This window comes from Ornithorhynchus anatinus, chromosome 7 (assembly GCF_004115215.2).
Source record: "Ornithorhynchus anatinus isolate Pmale09 chromosome 7, mOrnAna1.pri.v4, whole genome shotgun sequence".
Taxonomy (NCBI): Eukaryota; Metazoa; Chordata; class Mammalia; order Monotremata; family Ornithorhynchidae; genus Ornithorhynchus; species Ornithorhynchus anatinus.
This window is the reverse complement of record NC_041734.1, coordinates 50,097,037-50,117,148: the sequence shown is the minus strand read 5'-3', so window position 1 is coordinate 50,117,148 and position 20,112 is coordinate 50,097,037. Positions and strand designations below refer to the sequence as shown.

The window sequence follows — 20,112 nt, the reverse complement described above, 5'->3', positions numbered from 1 at the left end:
CTAGGTGGGAAATGATGAGTGCTTGGATCAGCGTGGGAGCAGTGTGGATGGGGAGGAAGTCACCATCTCATGGGCAACAATAGACTCTGGCTTGTAATAGACTCTGGCTTGTAATAGACTCCTGCTGTCGGGGGCCGCTGCTCTTTGGTCTGATTTGATGTGGGGCTCAGTAAGATCAACAGATTCCATTGGATCAGTGTGGGAAAATCTGGGTGGAAAATAAGTGCTGGGAGCAGTGTGGATGGGGAGGAAAGAACAGATTCTAGAGACGTTGAGAAGGTAAAACAGATAGAATTTCATATCACATTGAATGCGAGGGTCGAAAGAGAGAGAGAATTCGGCGACAATGAGACTAGGAGGATGGTGGTGCTGTCTACAGTGATGGGAAAATCTTGGGGAGGGCAGGGTTTGGGTGGGAAGACGAGGAGCTCTGTTTTAGACATGTGGCATTTGAGGTGGGACATCCAAGGAGAGTTGTCCTGAAGGCGGGAGGAAATATGAAACTGCAGGAAACGGAAGGAGAGATCAGGGCTGGAGAAGAGATTTGAGAATCATCTGCATAGAGGTGGCATTTGAAACTGTGGAAGCGAATGAGTTCTCCAAGGGAGTGGGTGTAAATGGAGACTAGGAGGGGACCCAGTGCTGAGCCCTGAGGGACTCCCACAGTTAGATGGTGAGAGGCAGAGGAGGAGCCCACAAAAGAGACTGAGAAGGAGCAGTCAGAGAGACTGGAGAAGAACCAGGAGAGGACAGTGTCAGTGAAGCCAAGTTTAGAAAGCTCCTACAGCTTTCCAAATAATAATAACAATTGCGTTATTGGTTAAGTGCTTCCTATGTTCCAGGCACTGTTCTAAGGGCTGGGGTGGATACAAGCAAAAGGGTTGGACACAATCCCTGGCCCACGCAGGGCTCACAGTCTTAATCCCCATTTTCCAGATAAGGTAACTGAGGCCCAGAGAAGTGAAGGGATTCGCCCAAGGTCACAAAGCCGACAAGTGGCGTAGCCAGGACTTGAACCCAGGTCCTTCTGACTCCCAGATCCGGGCTTTATCCACGAGGCCGGGCAGCTTCTCCTTCTGTTCTGGTTCTCTCCTTCCCTGTTCTCGTCCCAGCGACCGGCAGGGAAGATATTGACTGTGTGTCAGAAGTAAAGAATCTCCTCTTCTTTAAAGCTGTAACTCGCAGCACCAGCCAAGCGATAAATCCAGTATCCAGACAAACCCCTGGCTTGGACAGAGAGCCATGTTTTTCAGGCAGCAACAAATGGAAGCAACGTCAATCATGACGTTGATGCCTTTGAGGCAGCAACAGGCAGTGGACAGGCTGACTCTCCAACGCCTCTACTGTCTGGCGTTGTGACTCCCCTAGCCACTTATTCAGTTTGGATCACGCAAACGGAATACATTTCGAGCCCAAAGTCACCATCTCACGGGCGAGAATAGACTCCGGCTCGTAATAGACTCCAGCTGTTGGGGACCGTTGCTCTTTGGTCTAATTTGATGTGGGGCTCAGTGAGATCAACAGATTCCATTGGATCAGTGTGGGAAAACCTAGGAATTGTCAAATTTAGGGAAAAAAGGATTTTTCTGACAGATGGGTTTAAATGAAATTGCAGGGAGAAATGAAACGAACGATATATAGTTTGCCTTGATGACATAGTCTTCTGGATCTTGCTGAAGGAAGTGAGTTTTGCCAAAATGTGGACCCTGACCCTTGACCTTTGCCCTTTTGCTAGGAGATTCGGTGCCTTTTCCCAGTGACCTTTAGCTTTTCTGGACCTTTATCTTGGCCCTTTTGTGGAATATGCTTAAACCTGTTTTGGAAAACAGCCTTTTTTGCAGCGCATATATCTTTGTTCCTGTAAATCCCTTGCACTCTGGAAGATGACACGCTCTTTGAGATTAGAAATGCATCTCTTCTAATCAGTCAACCAATCGGAGGCCTTTATTGTGCAGCTTTACTGTGTGCAGAGCACTGAACTAAGCACTTGGGAGAGTAGAATATAGTAGAGTTGGTAGACATGATCCTTGCCCACAAGGAGGTTACAGGGGATGACAAGCATTCAGATTATAGATGGGAGAAATAGTAGAGTGGAATGATTTGTATATAAGGGCTAAGCCTCTCTAGACTGTAAGCTCACTGTGGGCAGGGAACGTTTTTGCCAACTCTGTTGTATTGTACTCTCCCAAGTGCTCCATACATTGCTTGTATATAGTAAGTGCTCATTAAATACCATTGATGAAAATGAAATGTAGTGCCTTATCCCCATTCATTTAATCGCATTTATTGAGCACTTACCATTCCCCCGCCTCCACACACTCTGGGTAAATACTTACCAGCTGCAGGCTGTGGGAAATAAGAATTTTTTTTATGGTACTTGTTAAGCACTTACTCTGTGCCCAGCACTGTCCCAAGCGCTGGGGTAGATACAAGCTAATCAAATTGGACACAGTCCATGTCCCACATGGGGCTCACCGTCTTAATCCCCATTTTACAGATGAGATAACGGGTACAGAGAAGTGAAGTGACTTGCTCAAGGTCCCATAGCAGACAAGTGGCTGAGCCAGAATTAGAACCCATGTCCTTCTGACTCCCAGGCCAATGGTCTGTCCACTAGGCCAAGCTGCTTCTACTAGGCCACACTGCTTCTGCTACTTTCTAGATTTCTACGCTCAAACTAAAATATGCTGGAAAAATGCAACTAAGTCACAGGCCTGACTCTGAAAGCCTGTGCCTACGTGGTATTTATTAAGCACTTACTTTCTGTCAAGCTCTGGGGCAGATACAAGTTAATCAGATGAGACAGAGTCCTTGTCCCAACACGGGGCTCAAAGTCAAATAGGAGGGAGAACAGGCGTTGAATCTCCATTTTTTGGATGAGTTAACTGAGGCACAGAGAAGTTAAGTGACTCACCTAAGGTCACACAGCCGGCAAGTGGCGGAGCTGAGATTAGAAGCCAGATCCTCTGGCTCCCAGATCCGTGCTTCCTCCACTAGGCCACACTGCTTCCCTAATGCAGTTCGGAAGCTCAGAGGCCAAGGTGCCGTGGAAGTAGAAGCTCACGTTAACACGTCTATGATTTCCCATGGCTCATTTTACTTTCCCCCTTGTCTGTTCTTTGTGTGCCACAGGTCATATTCCACGATGTCAATGTATTGACCGAAAAACTCTTCCCTATTGTGGAGTCCATGCAGAAACACTTCAGCGCGGGCTCGGGTACCTACTACAGCGATTCCATCTTCTTCCTCTCGGTGGCCATGCATCAGATCATGCCCAAAGGTAAGCTCGGCCATTTGGAGAAAATGGTAGCCATCAAGCTCGGTTGGATTTCCTCCTCCAGCTTTCTTTGGTCCCCTCCCAGCTCTCCCCTTCAATCTCGAAATTTTTGTGTCACTAATGACACGTGGGATGTGACCAGTGAGGAACTTCTCCTTGGGCTGGAAAAGGTTGACATCGATCTCTGGGTGTCCCCTGATCAGAGCTTCAGCTGGACTAGATGGTTTGGAGCTCGGTTGGGAGTGAGAAAGCTTCTTCGGAAATGGGGACTGAGGTGTGGTGAAGGGCCAGTGTGGCTTGTCCGTCGTGAACCTGGGGTGAGGTCTGATGAGCCCTGGGCACGCCCACCTGGTCCTCCTCATTCCTGCACAGCGATGCTCAGATGGTCCAGCTGAGGTCCACGATGGCCAAGTTCCAGATGTTTACTCTCAAGCTCTACAAAGCCTATTTTTCTCCAGGATCCACATCCAGCCGCTAATAACTCTGACAGCAGACGTGTCGAGCAGACTCTCCCCTTGCCCAGGTGTTGCCATTTGAGGATCCTGAGGGGATCTGCGATAGGGCCTAGCTCTCCCAAAGTAGCCGAAGGGAGGGAGCAAAGAAAGATGAAGGGAAGGGGGAGACTGCCTAGAAGACTTGTCATGGGCCTTTACAGTTCAGAGAAGATTTTTCTTGGCATTGGTATCTAATTAAGAATACCTAATAGTTGTGATATTTGTTAAGTGCTCTGACCGCTGTATTAAGCACTGGGGTAGAGACAAGACAATCAGATTGGGCACAGTCCCCGTCTCACCCAGAGCTCACAATCTAAGTAGAAATAAGAAGTGGTGTGAAATCCCCATTTTACAGATAAGGGAAATGAAGCTCAGAGAATCGCTTACCTCAGGTCACACAGCAGAAAAGGGGCAGAGCCAGGTTTGGAACCCAGGTCCCCTGCTTCCAAGGCCTATGCTCTTTCCCCTAGGCGCCACTGCTTCTCTTTCATGGAGTCTGTGTTACCAAAGAGATTAATGGAGTCATTTTGTTGTTACTGTTGCATTTCAAAGGCGAACATACATTATTATATTGGGGTAGATGTTGTTGCTAGCAGTTGTCAGGCTAGGTAGGGCTAAGTGGGTGAAATGTGGTGTACTGTTCCCCTGGTCGCAGTTCCTCCTTCCAGACAGTTTTTGTAATATACCTTGAGAGCCTTTTTCTTATGTCGTGTTTCAGTTATGTCTATTATGGTATTGGCAGGTGGGGGCCCAGTAACTCCCGTGGCTGCACAGGAGCAGGGAGAGGAGGACCGGAAGTCAGGCTAACAACCTCCTCTTCCTCCCTCCACTTTTTTCCCTATTCCTTTTTTAGGGGTTAAAGGGGGGTGTACAGCTGCCACCTCTGTAAATGCAGCAGCTGAGCTCACCCTCAACCTCAGAAGGCCAGAACCTCAAGTAGAACTTCAGGACCCCAGAACTTCAGGAACCTGGAAATTCAGGATCTCCGAACCTCAGGACACCAGAACTATGGGAACCTGGAACCTCAGGAGCCCAGAGCTTCAGGAGTCTGGGACCTCAGGAACCTGGGACCTAAGGAACCTAGAGCCTTAGAGCCGTGGAAACCTAGAGCCTCAGGGACCTTGAGTCTTGGTAGTGTAGAACGTCGGGAACCTAGAGCCTCAGTAGTCTAGAACCTAGAGACGTAGAGCCTTGGGAACCTTGAGCCTAGGTGATAGATCCTTGGGAACCTAGGGCCTTGGGGACCTTGAGCCTTAGTAGTCTAGGACTTCAGTAGTCTAGTAATAATAAAAATAATTAATTATGGCATTTGTTAAGTGATTACTATGTGCAAAGCACTGTTCTAAGTGCTGGGGAGGATGCAAGGTGATCAGGTTGTCCCACCTGGGGCTCACAGTCTTCATCCCCATTTTGCAGATGAGGTAACTGAGGCCTAGAGAAGTAAAGTGACTTGCCCAAAGTCACACAGCTGACAAGCGGCTGAACCAGGATTTGAACCCATGACCTCTGACTCCCAATCCCATGCCCTTTCCACTGAGCCACGCTGCTTCTCTAGAACCCAGGGACCTAGAACCTTGGGAACCTTGAGCCTCAGTAATCTAGAACCTCAGTAGTCTAGAACCTTGAGAATCTAGAGCCTCAGTAGTCTAGAACCCAGACCCTTCAAACCCCGAGAGCCTAGAACCTCAATAGTCTAGAACATCAACAGTCTGGAGCCTCAGGGCTAGGACCATGGCGACTCAGAACCCCCCCAGGAGTCTAGAACCTCAGGAACCTAGAACCTTGGAAATTCCATGATCTCATCTGCCTCTGGCCTGGAACACCCTCCCTAGACTGCTGAAGTTCCAGACTATTGAGGTTCTAGGTTCTCGAGGTTTGAAGGGTCTGGGTTCTAAACTATCGAGGCTCTAGGTGCCTGTCCGGGTTCTAGACTACTGAGGCTCTAGGTCCCCGGGGTCTGGGTTGCCAAGGCTCTAGGTTCCTGAGTATCCAGCTTCCTGAGGTCCTGGTTCCTGATGTTCTCGCTCCTGAGGTTCTAGACCCCAGAGGTTCTCAGCTCCTGAGGCCTCGGGTTCCTTAGATTCTGGCCTCCTGGGGTTTCTGGTTCCTGAAACATAGCACATTACTAATATAGCACTAGTTCAAGGAGACCTTTGCCCTTAGTGAGAACAGAGTGCAGTGGAGAGGGAGGTAAATCAGGAAGCTACTCTTTTCTTAATACCAGCAAATAGATTTAAAATCAGGCAAGGCCTAGAATTAAATTTTCCAATTTGAGTAAACGCCCCCAAAATGCCATTTGGCTAAGAGAGAAAATATTGTTTAGGCAAACTGCTTACTGAAGATAAGCTATCCTGGTAAATAGACTTTAATTTATAATCCCAGTTATAAATATACACTTGAAAATCATGGCTAAAATGTGATTCCAATATTTTGCAAATTACTGAATTATTCACTTTCTTTACTGTCTTTGTGTTGAATCTCTGATATGACCATTTTCCTCATGTTTTTTTTTATTGCTTTCGAACACTGGATTGCTATAGGACACGCCTTTGCCGTCCTCTGGCATGTTAGAATGTTTTGTTTAGTGGGGGTCATTTGCCAAGGTCCTCTGCCGTTTTCAGTACTGACTGTTTAACTGGTACCCAAAACATCTTTTCAACAGGATCCAGAGGCCATGGTTTTCAGTGACGACCTCCTGCAAAACAAAATAATTGTTAGCATTTGTGGAAAGAGATTCTCCCAACTCTTTTCCTCTTCCATGGAGGTGATCTGCGTGTTTTTTAAATAAATACCCACTGACTCTTAGAGGCCATTAGAGTACCATCTGCTCTTTGGCAATAACCTGCTTCGTGGACAATTACTCTTGCTTTAATATTAACTCATTCCTCTTTTTCCACCTTTGAAGAAGATAAAAAGAGCATGAAGAAAAAGGACATTTAATCTGTAAAATGAGAATTAAATAGTTGTTCTCTGTCCCCTTTAGACTGAGTCCCATGTGGGATAGGTAACATGTCTGACCCCATTATCCTGTATCTACCCCAGTTATGACCATGCTAGACAGCTAATAAACACTTAGCAAATACCAAAATTATTATTATTTTTACTATTTGTGACTTGCCCTAAACTGTAACCTCTGTCTTCTCTGTTCTAATTTCTCCTTTACAGATATTTGAATATCCTAATATTGCCCATCCTGCACTTCTGCTGAATCTGGTATTCAGCAAAATTCAATACTTCTGTGCTCCAAAGAGATTATGGAGATGCATAGTTAATGCATTCAGTGGCCAATTTAGGGGTTCGCTGACTGGGAATTCACCCACAGTGAAGAGCACCAAGATCCCAAAATATTTTCAAGGGGTGTATGGCCAGCTATCTTACAGTTGAAGATAATGATTTTCACTGTGGGCAGGGAATGTTTCTGTTATTGGGGAAAGCTATCACTTTCCCCAACCCTATCCGTTAACCCTGGACTAACCTTTTTGCTTGCCTTACCTTTCCCTAGCCTTACCTTTCCCCTAACCTAACCTCTTCCTCTTCCCTAATATTTCCCTTGGCTGAACCTTTTCCCCTGGCCGAATCTTTTCCCCGGCTTGAACTTTGCCCCTAGCCTAAACTTTTCCTCTACCTTAACCTTTTCCCCAGGCCTAATTTTTTCCCCTGGACTAACCTTTGCACTTGCCTAACCTTTTTCCTTTTTCCCCTTACCTTACCTTTTCCCCTACTTTACCTTTTTGACTGATGTAACCTTTTCCCATGACCCAACCTTTTCCCTGGCACAACATTTCCCCTTGACCTTCCCTTTTCCCCTGTCCTTTTTCCCTGGCTTACCGTTTTCCACCGTTGTAATGTTTTAGCCTGACAGAACCTTCTCCTCTTGCCTAACCTGTTCCCCTAAACTAACCTTTTCCCCTGGCCTAACCTTTTTTCCTAGGCTATCCCTTTCCCCTGGCCTAACCTTTTATCCTTGCCTAACACTTTCCTGTGGACTAACCTTTTCAATTCCCTAACCTTTTCCCCTAGCCTGACCTTTTCCCCTAGCCTAACCATTTCCCCTAGCCTAACCTTTGTTATACTGTTGTGTTGTACTCTCCCAAGGACTTAGTACAGGGCCCTGCACACAGTGAGTGCTCAATAAATGACTGATTGATTCTTTGGAAATCTGTGGCATTTCCTCAGGAGTCCCTAAGTTGAGGAACCAATTGACTAGGTTCACTTTCTGCTTTGCATTGGCTGTCTGGTGGGAGAGCTTGGCCCCAATGCTTGGCTATCTTATTAACTGTCTGAGTTATGTTTAGTTGGACTGGTTTGACGTGGTCAATCTTGCCAGCATGGATATCCCCTTGGCAGGATTCCTAGTCATCAAAGTGGGAAAAGGTGCAGTTACTCTTGTCAGATTTTCCTTGGAAAATAAGTGTCTTAGGAGTTGTTGAGCATCCCTTTAAATGCCCAGTGATCAAGCCTAGAAACAACTGTGTCTGCTAATACTGTTGTATTCTCCCAAGGGCTCATCTTCAATCACCTGTGGCATTTATTGAGCACCTACTATGTGCAGAGCACTGTACTAAGTATTTGGGAGAGTACCTTACAATAAGTTGGTAGACACGTTCCGTGCCTACGACGAGCTTACAGTAGAGAGATGGACATGGCAGGGTGAAAGGGTCCGAGGGAGCTGAGTCTGGGACAGTAGACCATTTTGCCCATCTTTAAAACAACCTGAGAACGCCAATCCTTTCACATTAGTTTCTCAGGTTTTTCTACTAAGGTTTTGCCCAGTTGACACACTATCTCCATGATGGAAAACATTCTTTAAAAAGATTCTTGAAGGGTATTAATTTTCACAGGATTCCTGGGAGGGAAGTGCTAGGCAGCCCAGAGTGATTTATTCCGGTTTAGGAGTGCTCATTCTACTCCTGCTATTCTTCTGCCTCCTCCTTCTTTTGAACAAGTAAACCTTTTTACCAACCTTGTTTGAATCTCCTCTCTAGGGTAACTACCTCACATTCCCAGCTCCGTGTGTATTCTCCAAATTCATTCCCTCCTCTTAGAACATTTTCCAACTATAAAGTCCATCCCATCTATCAAAGCCCACTTTAAATCTTACTTTATATGGGAGGGCTTCTTTTTTTAAGTAGAAATGAATTTCAAAATTTCATCTGCCGTCACCTACAAAAAATGAAGCATCTACTCTTTCACGTCACTTTAAAGGGGAAGATCCCAGAAAGATCCCGGGCCTGGGCAAGTCATTTAACGCCTCTGTTCCTCAGTTTCCTCATCTGTAAAATGGGGACCAATATGTGTTCTTCCTCCAATTTAGACTGAATTCGATGAGGGACAGGGACTGTATTCACTCTGGTTATCTTGTACCTATCACAGTGCCTAGCACATAGTAAGTCCATAAAAAATACTATAATTTTTAAAAATTATTAGGAAACAGGAAGCTTGGCTTTTCTTAAATGACTCATTAACTTCTTTCTCTTGAGGCTATTTAATAAATGTAATGTTAGATACTCCCACCAATCAGCAGCTGAGTCTGCCTGTGGCATTTCCATTTTTGAGAGGATTTTTTCACAGGAAGGTTTCCTTTTGGACTTAAATCTGATCTGGGAAAAATCTAATGCTTAGTACCAAATGAATATTGATGGAGAGATTGCTTCTAGCAGACAGGACAAATGTTTATGGAGCCTCAGGATTTGCCATGGGAACTGTGATATCAGGACATTTGGTCACCCAACTGACAGAACAGTTCTAACCTGGACACTAACTCAGCCCCATTTCTCCCTTCTGCTTATCAGTCTGGTCTGCCTGGTGATCTAAGAACCCAGAGGGTCACCCACAGGCTGGTGAATGGACTCATTATGGAAGGCACTTGGTCCTATAGCCTTGTGCAATTATTAAATAACTGGGGAAGCCCATGGCCTAGTGAATAGAGCACGGGCCTGGGAGTCAGAAGGACCTGGCTTCTAGTTCTAGCTCAAGAGTCTAGAACCTCGGGGACCTAGAACATCAGGGACCTAGCGCTTCAGAAACCCCAAGAGGCCAGAAATCAGAAGCCTGGAACCTGGGGCCTCAAGAGTCTAGAACCTCAGGAGATGGGAGCCTCAGGAATCTAGAACTTCAGGATTCTAGAACCCCAAGAACCTAGAGTCCCAGCCGTCTAGATCCTCAGTGACCTAAAACCTCATGAAACTTAGGACCTCAGGGACCCAGAGCCTCAGAAACCCCAAGAGGCCAGAAAATCAGGAGCGTGAAACCGGGGGTCTCAGGAGTCTAGAACCTCATAGTTGAGAACCTCAGTGACGTGAACCTCAGGAGCTGGAATGAACCTGGAACTTAAGAGACTTAAAACCTCAGAAACCTAGAACCCCAAGAGGCCAGATGACTCAGGAGCCAGGAACCCAGGGACCCAGGAGTCTAGAACTTCAGGAGATGGGAACCCCATGAATCGAGAACTTCAGGAGTCTAGAACCCCAGGATCCCAGAGACCCAGCGACCTAGAACCTCAGGAGTCTAGATCCCCAGTGACCTAGAACCACAGAAAACCTAGAACGTCGGGAGTCCTGAATCTCTTATGTCTCACCACCTGGTTCTAGGACCCTGGGAACTTCAAAGACCCAGAATCTCAAGAATCTGGGACCTTGGGAGTCAGGAACCTCAGGAGCCTAAAGCCTCAGGAGGTATGCAGTCCCTTGGCATTTCGAAGCTCCACTCACTGTCTTACTTGTCTTTGAGAATTAATCACCTAGGGAAGAATCGGTAATGCAGTAATAAACAATTCAGAAAGACTATTTGTTGCAGGCAATGATTGTTATACTACTACTGAGGTGATGTTAGGAAAATGTTCAGTGCTGTAGAAATCCCATAAAAGGTAAAGCAAACCTATCTCCAAGACCTTGAAGAGGGAGAGGAGAAATTCTATGAGGGCTCTCATAGAATTGGGTTGAGGGAGAAAAAGGCGGGAAAGAGAGGCCAAGGTCTCAACTCTGTCAGCCCCATGTCTTCCATTTGTGTCACCCCAAGCATGGCCTGTGACTTCCCTCACCCACCCTGGACACAAGGAGGCATGCGACATCACATGCACGAGAAACAACCCGGTGTAGTGGATAGAGCACAGGCCTGGAAGTCAGAAAGTCATGGGTTCTAATCCTAGCTCCGCCACTTGTCTGCTGTGTGACCTTCGGCAAGTTATTTCACTTCTCTGTGCCTCAGTTGCTTCATCTGTAAAATGGGGCATGACACTGTGAGCCCCACATGGGACAGGGACTGTGTCCAACCCGATTTTCTGGTACACCCCCCCCCAGCGCTTAGTACAGTGCCTGGTGCACAGTAAGTGTTTAACAAATACCATTATTATTATTATTTGTGAAACTGGGAGTGGAACCTAGGAACCTCAGGTCCGCTGCACTGTTTTTCAACCCCTGCACAGTGGGGTGACATCTGAACTGCTGATAGACTCCTGCCTGCCCCTGATCTAAATCCTAGATGCAAGTGTGGAAACAGACAGACTAAGGGAGTAACCTATCCTGGAAATACATCTGTTTCTGTTTGGATTTTTTGAGAAGGAAATTAAACTTATCTCTGCTGGTTGAAGAATCTCCTTCCGAAAAGATCTTTCAAATCAGCAAAATTTCAAATCTGTAACAGAAGGTCGAGGGTTCGAGTCCCTTCGTGGTTGCAATTTTCATGTAGACTGTGAGCTCATTGTGGGCAGGAAATATGTCTCTTGTTGTATCGTACTCTCCCAAGCGCTCTGTACAGTGTTGTGCACACGTAAAGTGCTCAATAAATATGAGTACAATGAATGAATGCATACAGTGCAACAATAGACACATTCCCTGCCCACAACAAGCTTAGATTCTAAAGGGAGCTTACAGTCTAGCACTTCCATGTCACCTAGTCGCTTGGGTAATAGTAATGTTGGTATTTGTTAAGCGCTTACTATGTGCAGAGCACTGTTCTAAGCACTGGGGGAGATACAGGGGAATCAAGTTGTCCCACGTGAGGCTCACAGTCTTCATCCCCATTGCACAGATGAGATAACTGAGGCACAGAGAAGTGAAGTGACTTGCCCACAGTCACACAGCTGCCAAGGGGCAGAGCCGGGATTCGAACCCATGACCTCTGGCTCCCAAGCCCGGGCTCTTTCCCCTGAGCCACGCTTGGGTACTTACCTCCCTCTCTCCCCAGGAGTCCTTATTTATGTGTATATTTAAACTCTGTGTCTTCCTCCTATCTGTAAAGTACTTTAGTGCTCATCTTCCCTTTCAGATTGTAAATTGTTTGAGGGTTGGATTGTGTCTACACACTATCGTAATAATATAATAATAATAAGGTATTCAACGCTTATTATGTGCTAAGCACTGTTCTAAGTGCTGGGGTAGCTACAAGGTAATCAGGTTGGACACAGTCCCTGTCCCACATGGGGCTAACCGAGGCATAGAGGAGTGAAGTAACTTGCCCAAGGTCACACAGCAGACGAGTGTTGGAGCCAGGATTAGAACCCACGTCCTCTGACGCCCAAGGCCGTGCTCTTGCCATTTGGCCATGCTGCTTTCCCAAGCATTAGCTCAGTGCTCCGCACAAGGCTAAGCACTCATTAAATGCTTAATGAGTTTAATGCTTAATGCTTATGTTTAAATGTTTAAAGCTTAATGCTTAACGCTTATGAGATGTTCATCCCGTTGATTCTGTTTATTGCTATTGTTCTTGTCTGTCTCCCCCGATTAGACCATAAGCCCGTCAAAGGGCAGGGACTTTCTCTATCTGTTACCGATTTGTACATTCCAAGTGCTTAGTACAGTGCTCTGCACATAGTAAGCGCTCAATAAATACTATTGAATGAATGAATTAAATGCTAATGATCGATTCATCTTCTTCCCCATCAGATTATAAAGTCACTGAGGACAGGGACCCTGTCTTTCATTTCTGTTGTATTTTCCAAGGGTATACTACAGTGCTCCGCATACGGTATACACTCGATAAGTGCTCTTGTTGATGATGATTATGATGATGAGTTGAGGAGCGGGGAGGGAGAATTTCCCATAAGGAAGTTGTAACTATTTTATGACTTGGAAGAAAGCACAGTGGTAGATGAGAAAGAAGAAAATAATGGCAGAAGGTGGAAGGTGAATGAAACAAGTGGAAGAGTTGAGAAAGATGCAAGAAGAGATGTAAAGAGGGTAGAGGCTAACGACGTACTTTTCCCGTACAGTTTTAGAACAAATCTTGATTTCAAGACATCTCTGTGGTAAATCTTTCTAGCTCCACTGATGGCCTGCCTATATGTAATGTAAATATTTCAGTTTGTTTCGGTGTGTCCTATTTTAGGTGTATTTGCATCAGTGTTAGGTGTTTAGGCTGGAAACTTTTGATGAGGTTGTTTTGGGCAAGAGGGAAGAAGTCTTATTTAAAAAAATAGTAATTGCAAAGGGAGCCTGAATCTTTCCATCCTGGTCCATTTAAATCAGGGGAACTGTCAGGTTGAATTCTAATTTAAGGTAATTTTTTTGATCATAATTTATTCTTCGTTATTTCCACTTTGGGATTTCGAGTTATCCCTTCGCACAAAATTACAAGCATCCAAATGGAATCGCGGCAGAATCGGACAGGGCGGGAGTTACTGTAGCCAGTGATTTGAGTGTTGAGTACTCCTTTCTCTTTGGCGCTTTGGGGATGCCGGCCAGGGTTTTTTCCATAGGAGCGGTGGAAGAAAAGAACGCAGAGTGGCGTGCTCGGAGGCATCGTTCATTTTTCCCCCATGCGTCCTACCTACATACTCAGATTTATTATTACCATAATGAAGGGTCATTTTCAGTTTAAATCGTGCAGATGTGGGGGGCTGTGTTTAATAAACAAGGCCGAGAGGACCACCAGGAAGGCTGGAGTACAATTTAGCTCAACCTTTTCCTGATGCTTTTAATCAAGCTGAGGCCTTGCCTACTTCTCTCTCTCCCTCTCCTTCCTTCAATTGCAATCAGTTAGTGTTCCCAGAGCGTGGCCGAAGGTGGAATGCTTGCGTTATTTCCGTATTACTTTACGAGAGATACTGTCGTCTAGTATCCATTAAAAGTAAACTACCTCAAATCCCAGAGGCTCTTCCAACCCCAAATACTTGCCAGTGTTACTACTCTCTCTGTCAGCCCCGGTCTTTCTTGCCTTTGGGTATTTGGAGTATGTGTGTGTGTGCTTTAATAATAATAGTGGTATTTGTTAAGTGCTTATTATATGCCTGGCACTGTACTGAAGGCTGGGGTAGATACAAGCTAATCAGCTTGGACTCAGTCCTTGTCCCACATGGGGCTCACAGTCGTAATCCCCATTTTACAAATGAGGTAACTGAGGCTTGGAGAAGTGAAGTGACTTGCCCAAGGTCACCCAGTGGCAGAACCGGGAGTAGAATTGGTGAATAGAATTTGTCATCTGAGCTGTTGCAGAAAGAAATCGTGCCTTGCCCCTTGTGTAGCAATCCCTTCATGGCAGTAGGAGGGGAAGGCGTTGTAATGTTTTTTAAACATCTACTTTAAGGGCTAGGAGAAAATTACAGGGGTGAGACTTAGACATGGTCCCTGGCCCCCAAGGGACTCATGATCTAAAAATAAAAGTGGGGAGGGAGCTGGCTACAGATGCTTAGGGAAAGATGGAACAATAAAAATAGAAAAACAACATAAAAGACAAGGACAAAGCTGAATATAAGAAGAGCAGAAAAGAAGAAAAGCAGCATGGCCTAGTGGGTAGAGCAAAGGCCTGGGAGTCAGAAGGACCTGGGTTCTGATCTCAGCCCCGCCTCTTGTCTGTTGTGGGACCTTGGGCAAGTCACTTCACTTCTCTGTTCCTCACTGACCTCATCTGTAAAATGGGAGTTCAGACTGTGATCCCGCTGTGTCCAACCTGATTAGCTTAGGTCTACCCCAGCTCTTAGAAAATGATTGACACATAGTAAGTGCTTAAATGCCATTCTGATTATTCTTATTTTTTATCATTATCAAGAGCAGCAGGGTTCATTGGCTCGAGAATCAGAGCTCCAGGGTTTGTGGCTCAGACCAGTTCAGAGATCACAGCCATCTCTGTCACCACAGCCCCACAGTGCGCCACGCTGCTGCTGCTGCTGATGCTTCTGCTTCTCCTCCTTTATCCTCGTCCTTCCCCGGTTGGAACAGGGGCCGATAGGAAATGCTGATAGCTTGGGCACCGGTCCGTTTCCCTTCCAGGGCACAGGTCCGTGGTCCTACGGAAAAGGAGACCGGGGCAAGCAGAAGTCTGGCCGGGGCGGCTTTGGCCCTCTGGTCCAGGGAGTGGATTAAGTTTGAGCCCGTCATTGGGCAGGGATTATCTCTATCTGTTGCCGAATTGTACGTTCCTAGTGCTTAGTACAGTGCTCTGCACATAGCGCTCAATAAATACTATCGAATGATTGAAGTAACCTCTTTGGTTCCTTTTCCTGTCTCCTCGTGCTCTTCCAAATCCCCTCAACCAGTGGTCTTCATTTCAGCTGATTTCCCCTCTCCCTGAGAAGAGGTCAAAGCGATTGAGGAAGAATGCTGATTTTTTGGGGTAGCTCCCCTTACTGTGACTCTGGCGGCGTGGGGATATGAGGGAAGCAGCGTGGCTTAGTGGAAAGAACACGGACTTGGGTGTCAGAGGTCATGGGTTCTAATCCCGGCTCCACCGCTTGTCAGCTGTATGACTTTGGGCAAGTCGCTTAACTTCTCTGTGCCTCAGTTCCCTCACCTGTAAAATGGGGATTAAGGCTGTGAGCCCCACGTGGGACAACCTGATCACTTTGTATCCCCCCACAGTGCTTAGAACAGTGCTTTGCCCATAGTAAGCGCTTAACAAATAACATCATTATTATTATTATGAGGGGCTGCTGCAGACAAGGGCGGGGCCTCCCTCTCTCTTGCCGTCGCTGGGGCGAAGACCTGCAGGAGCTGAGCTGTGGTCTGTAGTCGCCCCATCTTTGGGGCTCTAGGGTCCCCCTCCACCGCAGTGTTGGGGTGACTACCTACCCAGCTTTAAGAACATGGCGGTGGTTTGTATCAAGCCCAGCCCCGCCCTTGCGCAGACTAAGGTCTGTCCTCTCCCAGGGCCACTCTGCTCTTGTCTTTGTTGTTGAATTGTGTTTTTTGCCGAAACCATCTCAGTGTCTCTTTCCCTGGGTGTCTGTCGTCAGCCTCCCCAATTTTTGTTTGGGAGCCAAGAGCGAGTCTGAAACGATATCCTGTTTCTTTCCCCAACGTGCAGTATAGTGCTTTGCCCGTCGTAAATGGCTAACAAATGTCAAGAATGATCATCGCTATGCGGAGCCTCCTATCTTCTATGCGGAGCCTCCTATCTTTTCATAGTTAAGCAAAGTTTGTTGTTGTTTCAGTTTCTTTGGTCTAAACACTAAATTCTAGGTAATAGGAGTACTGGGATGGTTACTGCGGAAAGGGTCACGTGCCTGCTACACATACACACACACACACACACACTCTCCCCCCACCCCCCCTTTATCTCCTGGTGATGTTAGTTTTGGCCCAGTTAGAAATTTGTTGCACAATGGGGAAGAAAATAGTTTTCACTCAACTGGAGCTGAAAACAGCAAATTTTAGTACTTGCATTCTTAGCTGTGACTCCCAAGGGAATTTCTGGATAGTTCTTAAAAGAACACAATAAATAACGGAGCGTTAGAATAGAATGAGGATCAAGCGCTTAGTATAGGGCTATGCACCCAGTAGGGGGGGCATAACAATGATTGATTGATTGATTGAGAGAAGCATTTTTTTTTGAGATAGTAATAGAAGAGGTGTTTGCCCAATGAAGAAAGGGCAGCACTTCAGCTGTCCACTGATTTCATAGGATGGCGATGGGTCCAGAGAAGCAGCATGACGTATTACATAGAGCACGGGCCTGGGAGTCAGAAGACCACGCGTTCTAATCCCAGCTCCGCCATATGTCTGCTGTGTGACCTTGGGCAAGTCACTTCACTTCTGTGCCTCACTTACCTCAACTGAAAAATGGGGATTGAGACTGTGAGCCTTGCACGGGCCATGACTCTGTCCAACTTGATTTCCTTGTATCCACCCCAGCGCTTAGCACAGTGCCTGGCACATAGTAAGAGTGCTTAACAAATGCCATTGTCATCATTACCATCATCAATCTGCACATCCTACTTCCTACAGGTCTAGGCTTTCGCGGAGTAGCGTGAGCCAGCCAGAGCCAAACCGATTGAGCTCCTATAGGTTCAGATGTCATTCATTCGTATTTATTGAGCGCTTACTTTGTGCAAAGCCCTGTACTAAGCGTTTGGGAGAGTATAGTACAACAATAACTAAACACATTCCAGTTCCCCACAGGCCCCTCTTCCATCAGACTGTGTCCAACCTGATTAACTTGTATCCACTCCCAGTGTTTAGAACAGTGCTTGGCACTTAGTAAGCGCTTAACAAGTGCCATAATTAATTGGGAGCCGCGAGGTGGGGTCTGGGTGCCTTCTGGAGATGAACCTTTGGTTAAACTGCAGCTATTCCGGGATTAGACGTATGCAGCAACTGCCCTGACGAGGCCCCGATATATGAGTCCCACGTGAAGTTCTCGCTGGTTTGCAGCCCTCAAACACTGCCATAATAATAATAATAGTAACTATAATGGTATTTAAGCACTTACTATGTGCAAAGGACTGTTCTAAGTGCTGGGGGGTTATACAATGATCAGGTTGTCCCATGTGGGGCTCACAGTCTTCATCCCATTTTACAGATGAGGTAACTAAAGCACAGAGAAGTTAAGTGACTTGCCTTAAGTCACACAGCTGACAAGTGGCAGAGCCGAGGTTAGAACCCATGACCTCTGACTCCCAAACCCATGCTCTTTCCATTGAGCCACGCTGCCATCTGGGAATGGTGCCATGGTAGCTGGTAGCTAGGCCCCAGATTTCCAGCCTGTGGGAAGTTCTGCCGTGGGTCATCTCTGATCTTTTTGGATCTTTAACTCAGTCCCACCGTTCTCACTGAAGTGCCGTACATATTGTCAATTGCCGAACTGTACATTCCAAGTGCTTAGTACAGTGCTCTGCACAAAGTAAGCGCTCAATGAATACTATTGAATGAATGAAAGTAGCAAGACTGGATTCCCCATGAAGTCGTTCATTCAGTCACATTTATGGAGCTCTTACTCTGCGCAGAGCACTGTATTAAGTGTTTGGGAGAGTACAGTATAACGATAGACACATTCCCTGCCCACAGCAAGCTTACGGTCTAGAGGGGGAGGCAGACATAAATATCAATAAATAAATTACAAATATGTACATAAATGCTGTGGGGTTGGGAGGGGATGAATGAAGGGAGCGAGTCGGGTGACGCAGAAGGGAGAAGGAGAGAGGAAAGGAGGGCTTCCTTCTTCTTGGAAGAGATGTGCCTTCAATAAGCCTTTGAAGCGGGGGGAATTACCACTGCCCCAACACTGAAGTATTGTTCATTTCATCATGGCTTCACTGGACGGGAAAGATGAAGCAAGCACCATAGCAGGATTCCCTCGTAACTTCTCAGTGGTGAGCCAACCTCAGGCGACTGAAAACAGCGAGATCAGAAGAAATCTTCTGGAGACACGATGGAGCAAAACTAAAGCTCGTTATGGGCAGGGAACCCGACTATCAACTCTGTTATAGTGTACTCTCCCAAGTGCTTAGTGCGGTTCTCTGCACACAATAAGCGCTCAGTAAATATGATTGATCGACTGATGTAGCAGCGGTTCGAGGAGAGACAGTAGCAGAAGATACACCGTCATGGTGTTCAGCCATTAGAAACGGGATGACTGTCGGAGCAGAGGCTTTGAGGAGGCGCAGGCACCAAGGATCGTGCGTATCGAGTCTCCGGGATTGCTCTCTCCCAGTGTACACATTTGATTGTCTTCTGCTTTCTTAAGTGCTTAGCAGACTGCTCTGCACACAGTAAGCCGCTCAGTCAATCAGTGGTATTTATTGAGCATTCACTGCGTGCAGAGCACTAACCTAAGCACTTGGGAAAGTCAAGTTCAGCAGAGTTGGTGGATCCAGTCCCTGCCAACCGTCTACTCAGTGAATACCACCGATGGATGGATTGAGTCGAGAGGTTGAACCGAAAACGGCACTAAATACCGTGGGTATCAAATGCAGTCGTCCTTAGCCGCACATGGGGGTGGAAACGAGGGCCAGTCACACATCGTATCGGCCTTCGCAGCCTCTCTCGCACACATCCATCAAAAGTTCACTCTCCTCGGCTTCGTCTTGGAACCCGACGAGTGTTATTTCTAGATAGCGAGAATACACCATTTAATGGCGGTGCAGCCTCAAGGAATGTAGCCTTTGTGTGTTTCTATCGCACTTTTGAGTTTGAAAGTGTTTTTCTCCATACTGTACCGCTGAGGGAGCTCAGGCCCTCAGCACTCGTTGAAAGTCACGAGACCCACGCTTGGCAGAGTCGGCATTGGCGTTCACAGCTCCTCATTCTCCGCCTGCTGCTCAGCTCCCTGACCCAGGCTGCCTCCCCTTCTCCTCGCTTCGTATCCAAACTGCCTTTATATGGCGATGATTTGTCACTGGCTGGTTACCTCTGCTCTGGGCCGTCCCTCATGACCTCAGGTCTCTGGGAGACAGGCAAAGAGTGTTTTTCTTCATCATGGGGCTGCAGCTTGGGAGGGAAGACGGCCACTCCCTCCTCTACCGCGTGTTCACGGATGCAGGATGGTTTACTCTTTTCTGGGGTGTCAAGGAGAGCAGATTTCACACGGGGAGGGGTAGCGTCTTCCCACCTCCTGGAAAGCAGTGCGAAGAACCAACCGAAGAACTAGAAAACCCAGGGGATTGCTAAATCGTAGTCTGCTCTTGCCAAGTTTGGAGTTAGTTCCCTCTTAGGCTTTTCTGTTTTCTGAGCCTCAGTTCCCTGGGCCTCTTTTTTCATCCATCACAAATGGGTGTGAAATCCAAGATTCTTTTTTTCCCGCCGACCCCTCAACCTTAACGTGTCCAAAAAAGAACTGCTTATCTTTCCACCCAAACCCAGTCCGCCGTTTGACCTTCCTGTCACTGTAGGCAACACCATTCATTCATTCATTCATTCATTCATTCATAGTTACTGAGCACTTAGTATGTGCAGAACACTGTACTAAGCGCTTGAAATTACAATTCGGCAACAGATAGAGACAATCCCTGCCCAACAACGGGCTCACAGTCTAAAAGGGGGAGACAGACAGCAAAACAAAACAAGTAGTCAGGCATCAGTACCATCAAAATAGATAAATAGAATCATAGATATAGACACATCATTAATAAAACAGAGTAATAAATAGTATTTGCAAATATTCACAAGTGCTGTGGGGAGGGGAAGGGATAGA

The 20,112-nt window shown here is 46.6% G+C and overlaps 1 protein-coding gene across 1 annotated transcript in view; it reads left to right on the top strand.

Annotated features, from left to right (window-relative positions):
* XXYLT1 (xyloside xylosyltransferase 1) overlaps nucleotides 1-20,112 on the top strand; it is a gene marked incomplete at its 5' end in the record, with an annotated part of 213,020 nt that overhangs the window by 26,667 nt on the left and 166,241 nt on the right. Inside the window, one exon of the mRNA XM_029069642.1 lies at nucleotides 3,133-3,280. Coding sequence (XP_028925475.1) covers nucleotides 3,133-3,280 — 148 coding nt within the window. The remainder of the gene's footprint in view (nucleotides 1-3,132; nucleotides 3,281-20,112) is intronic.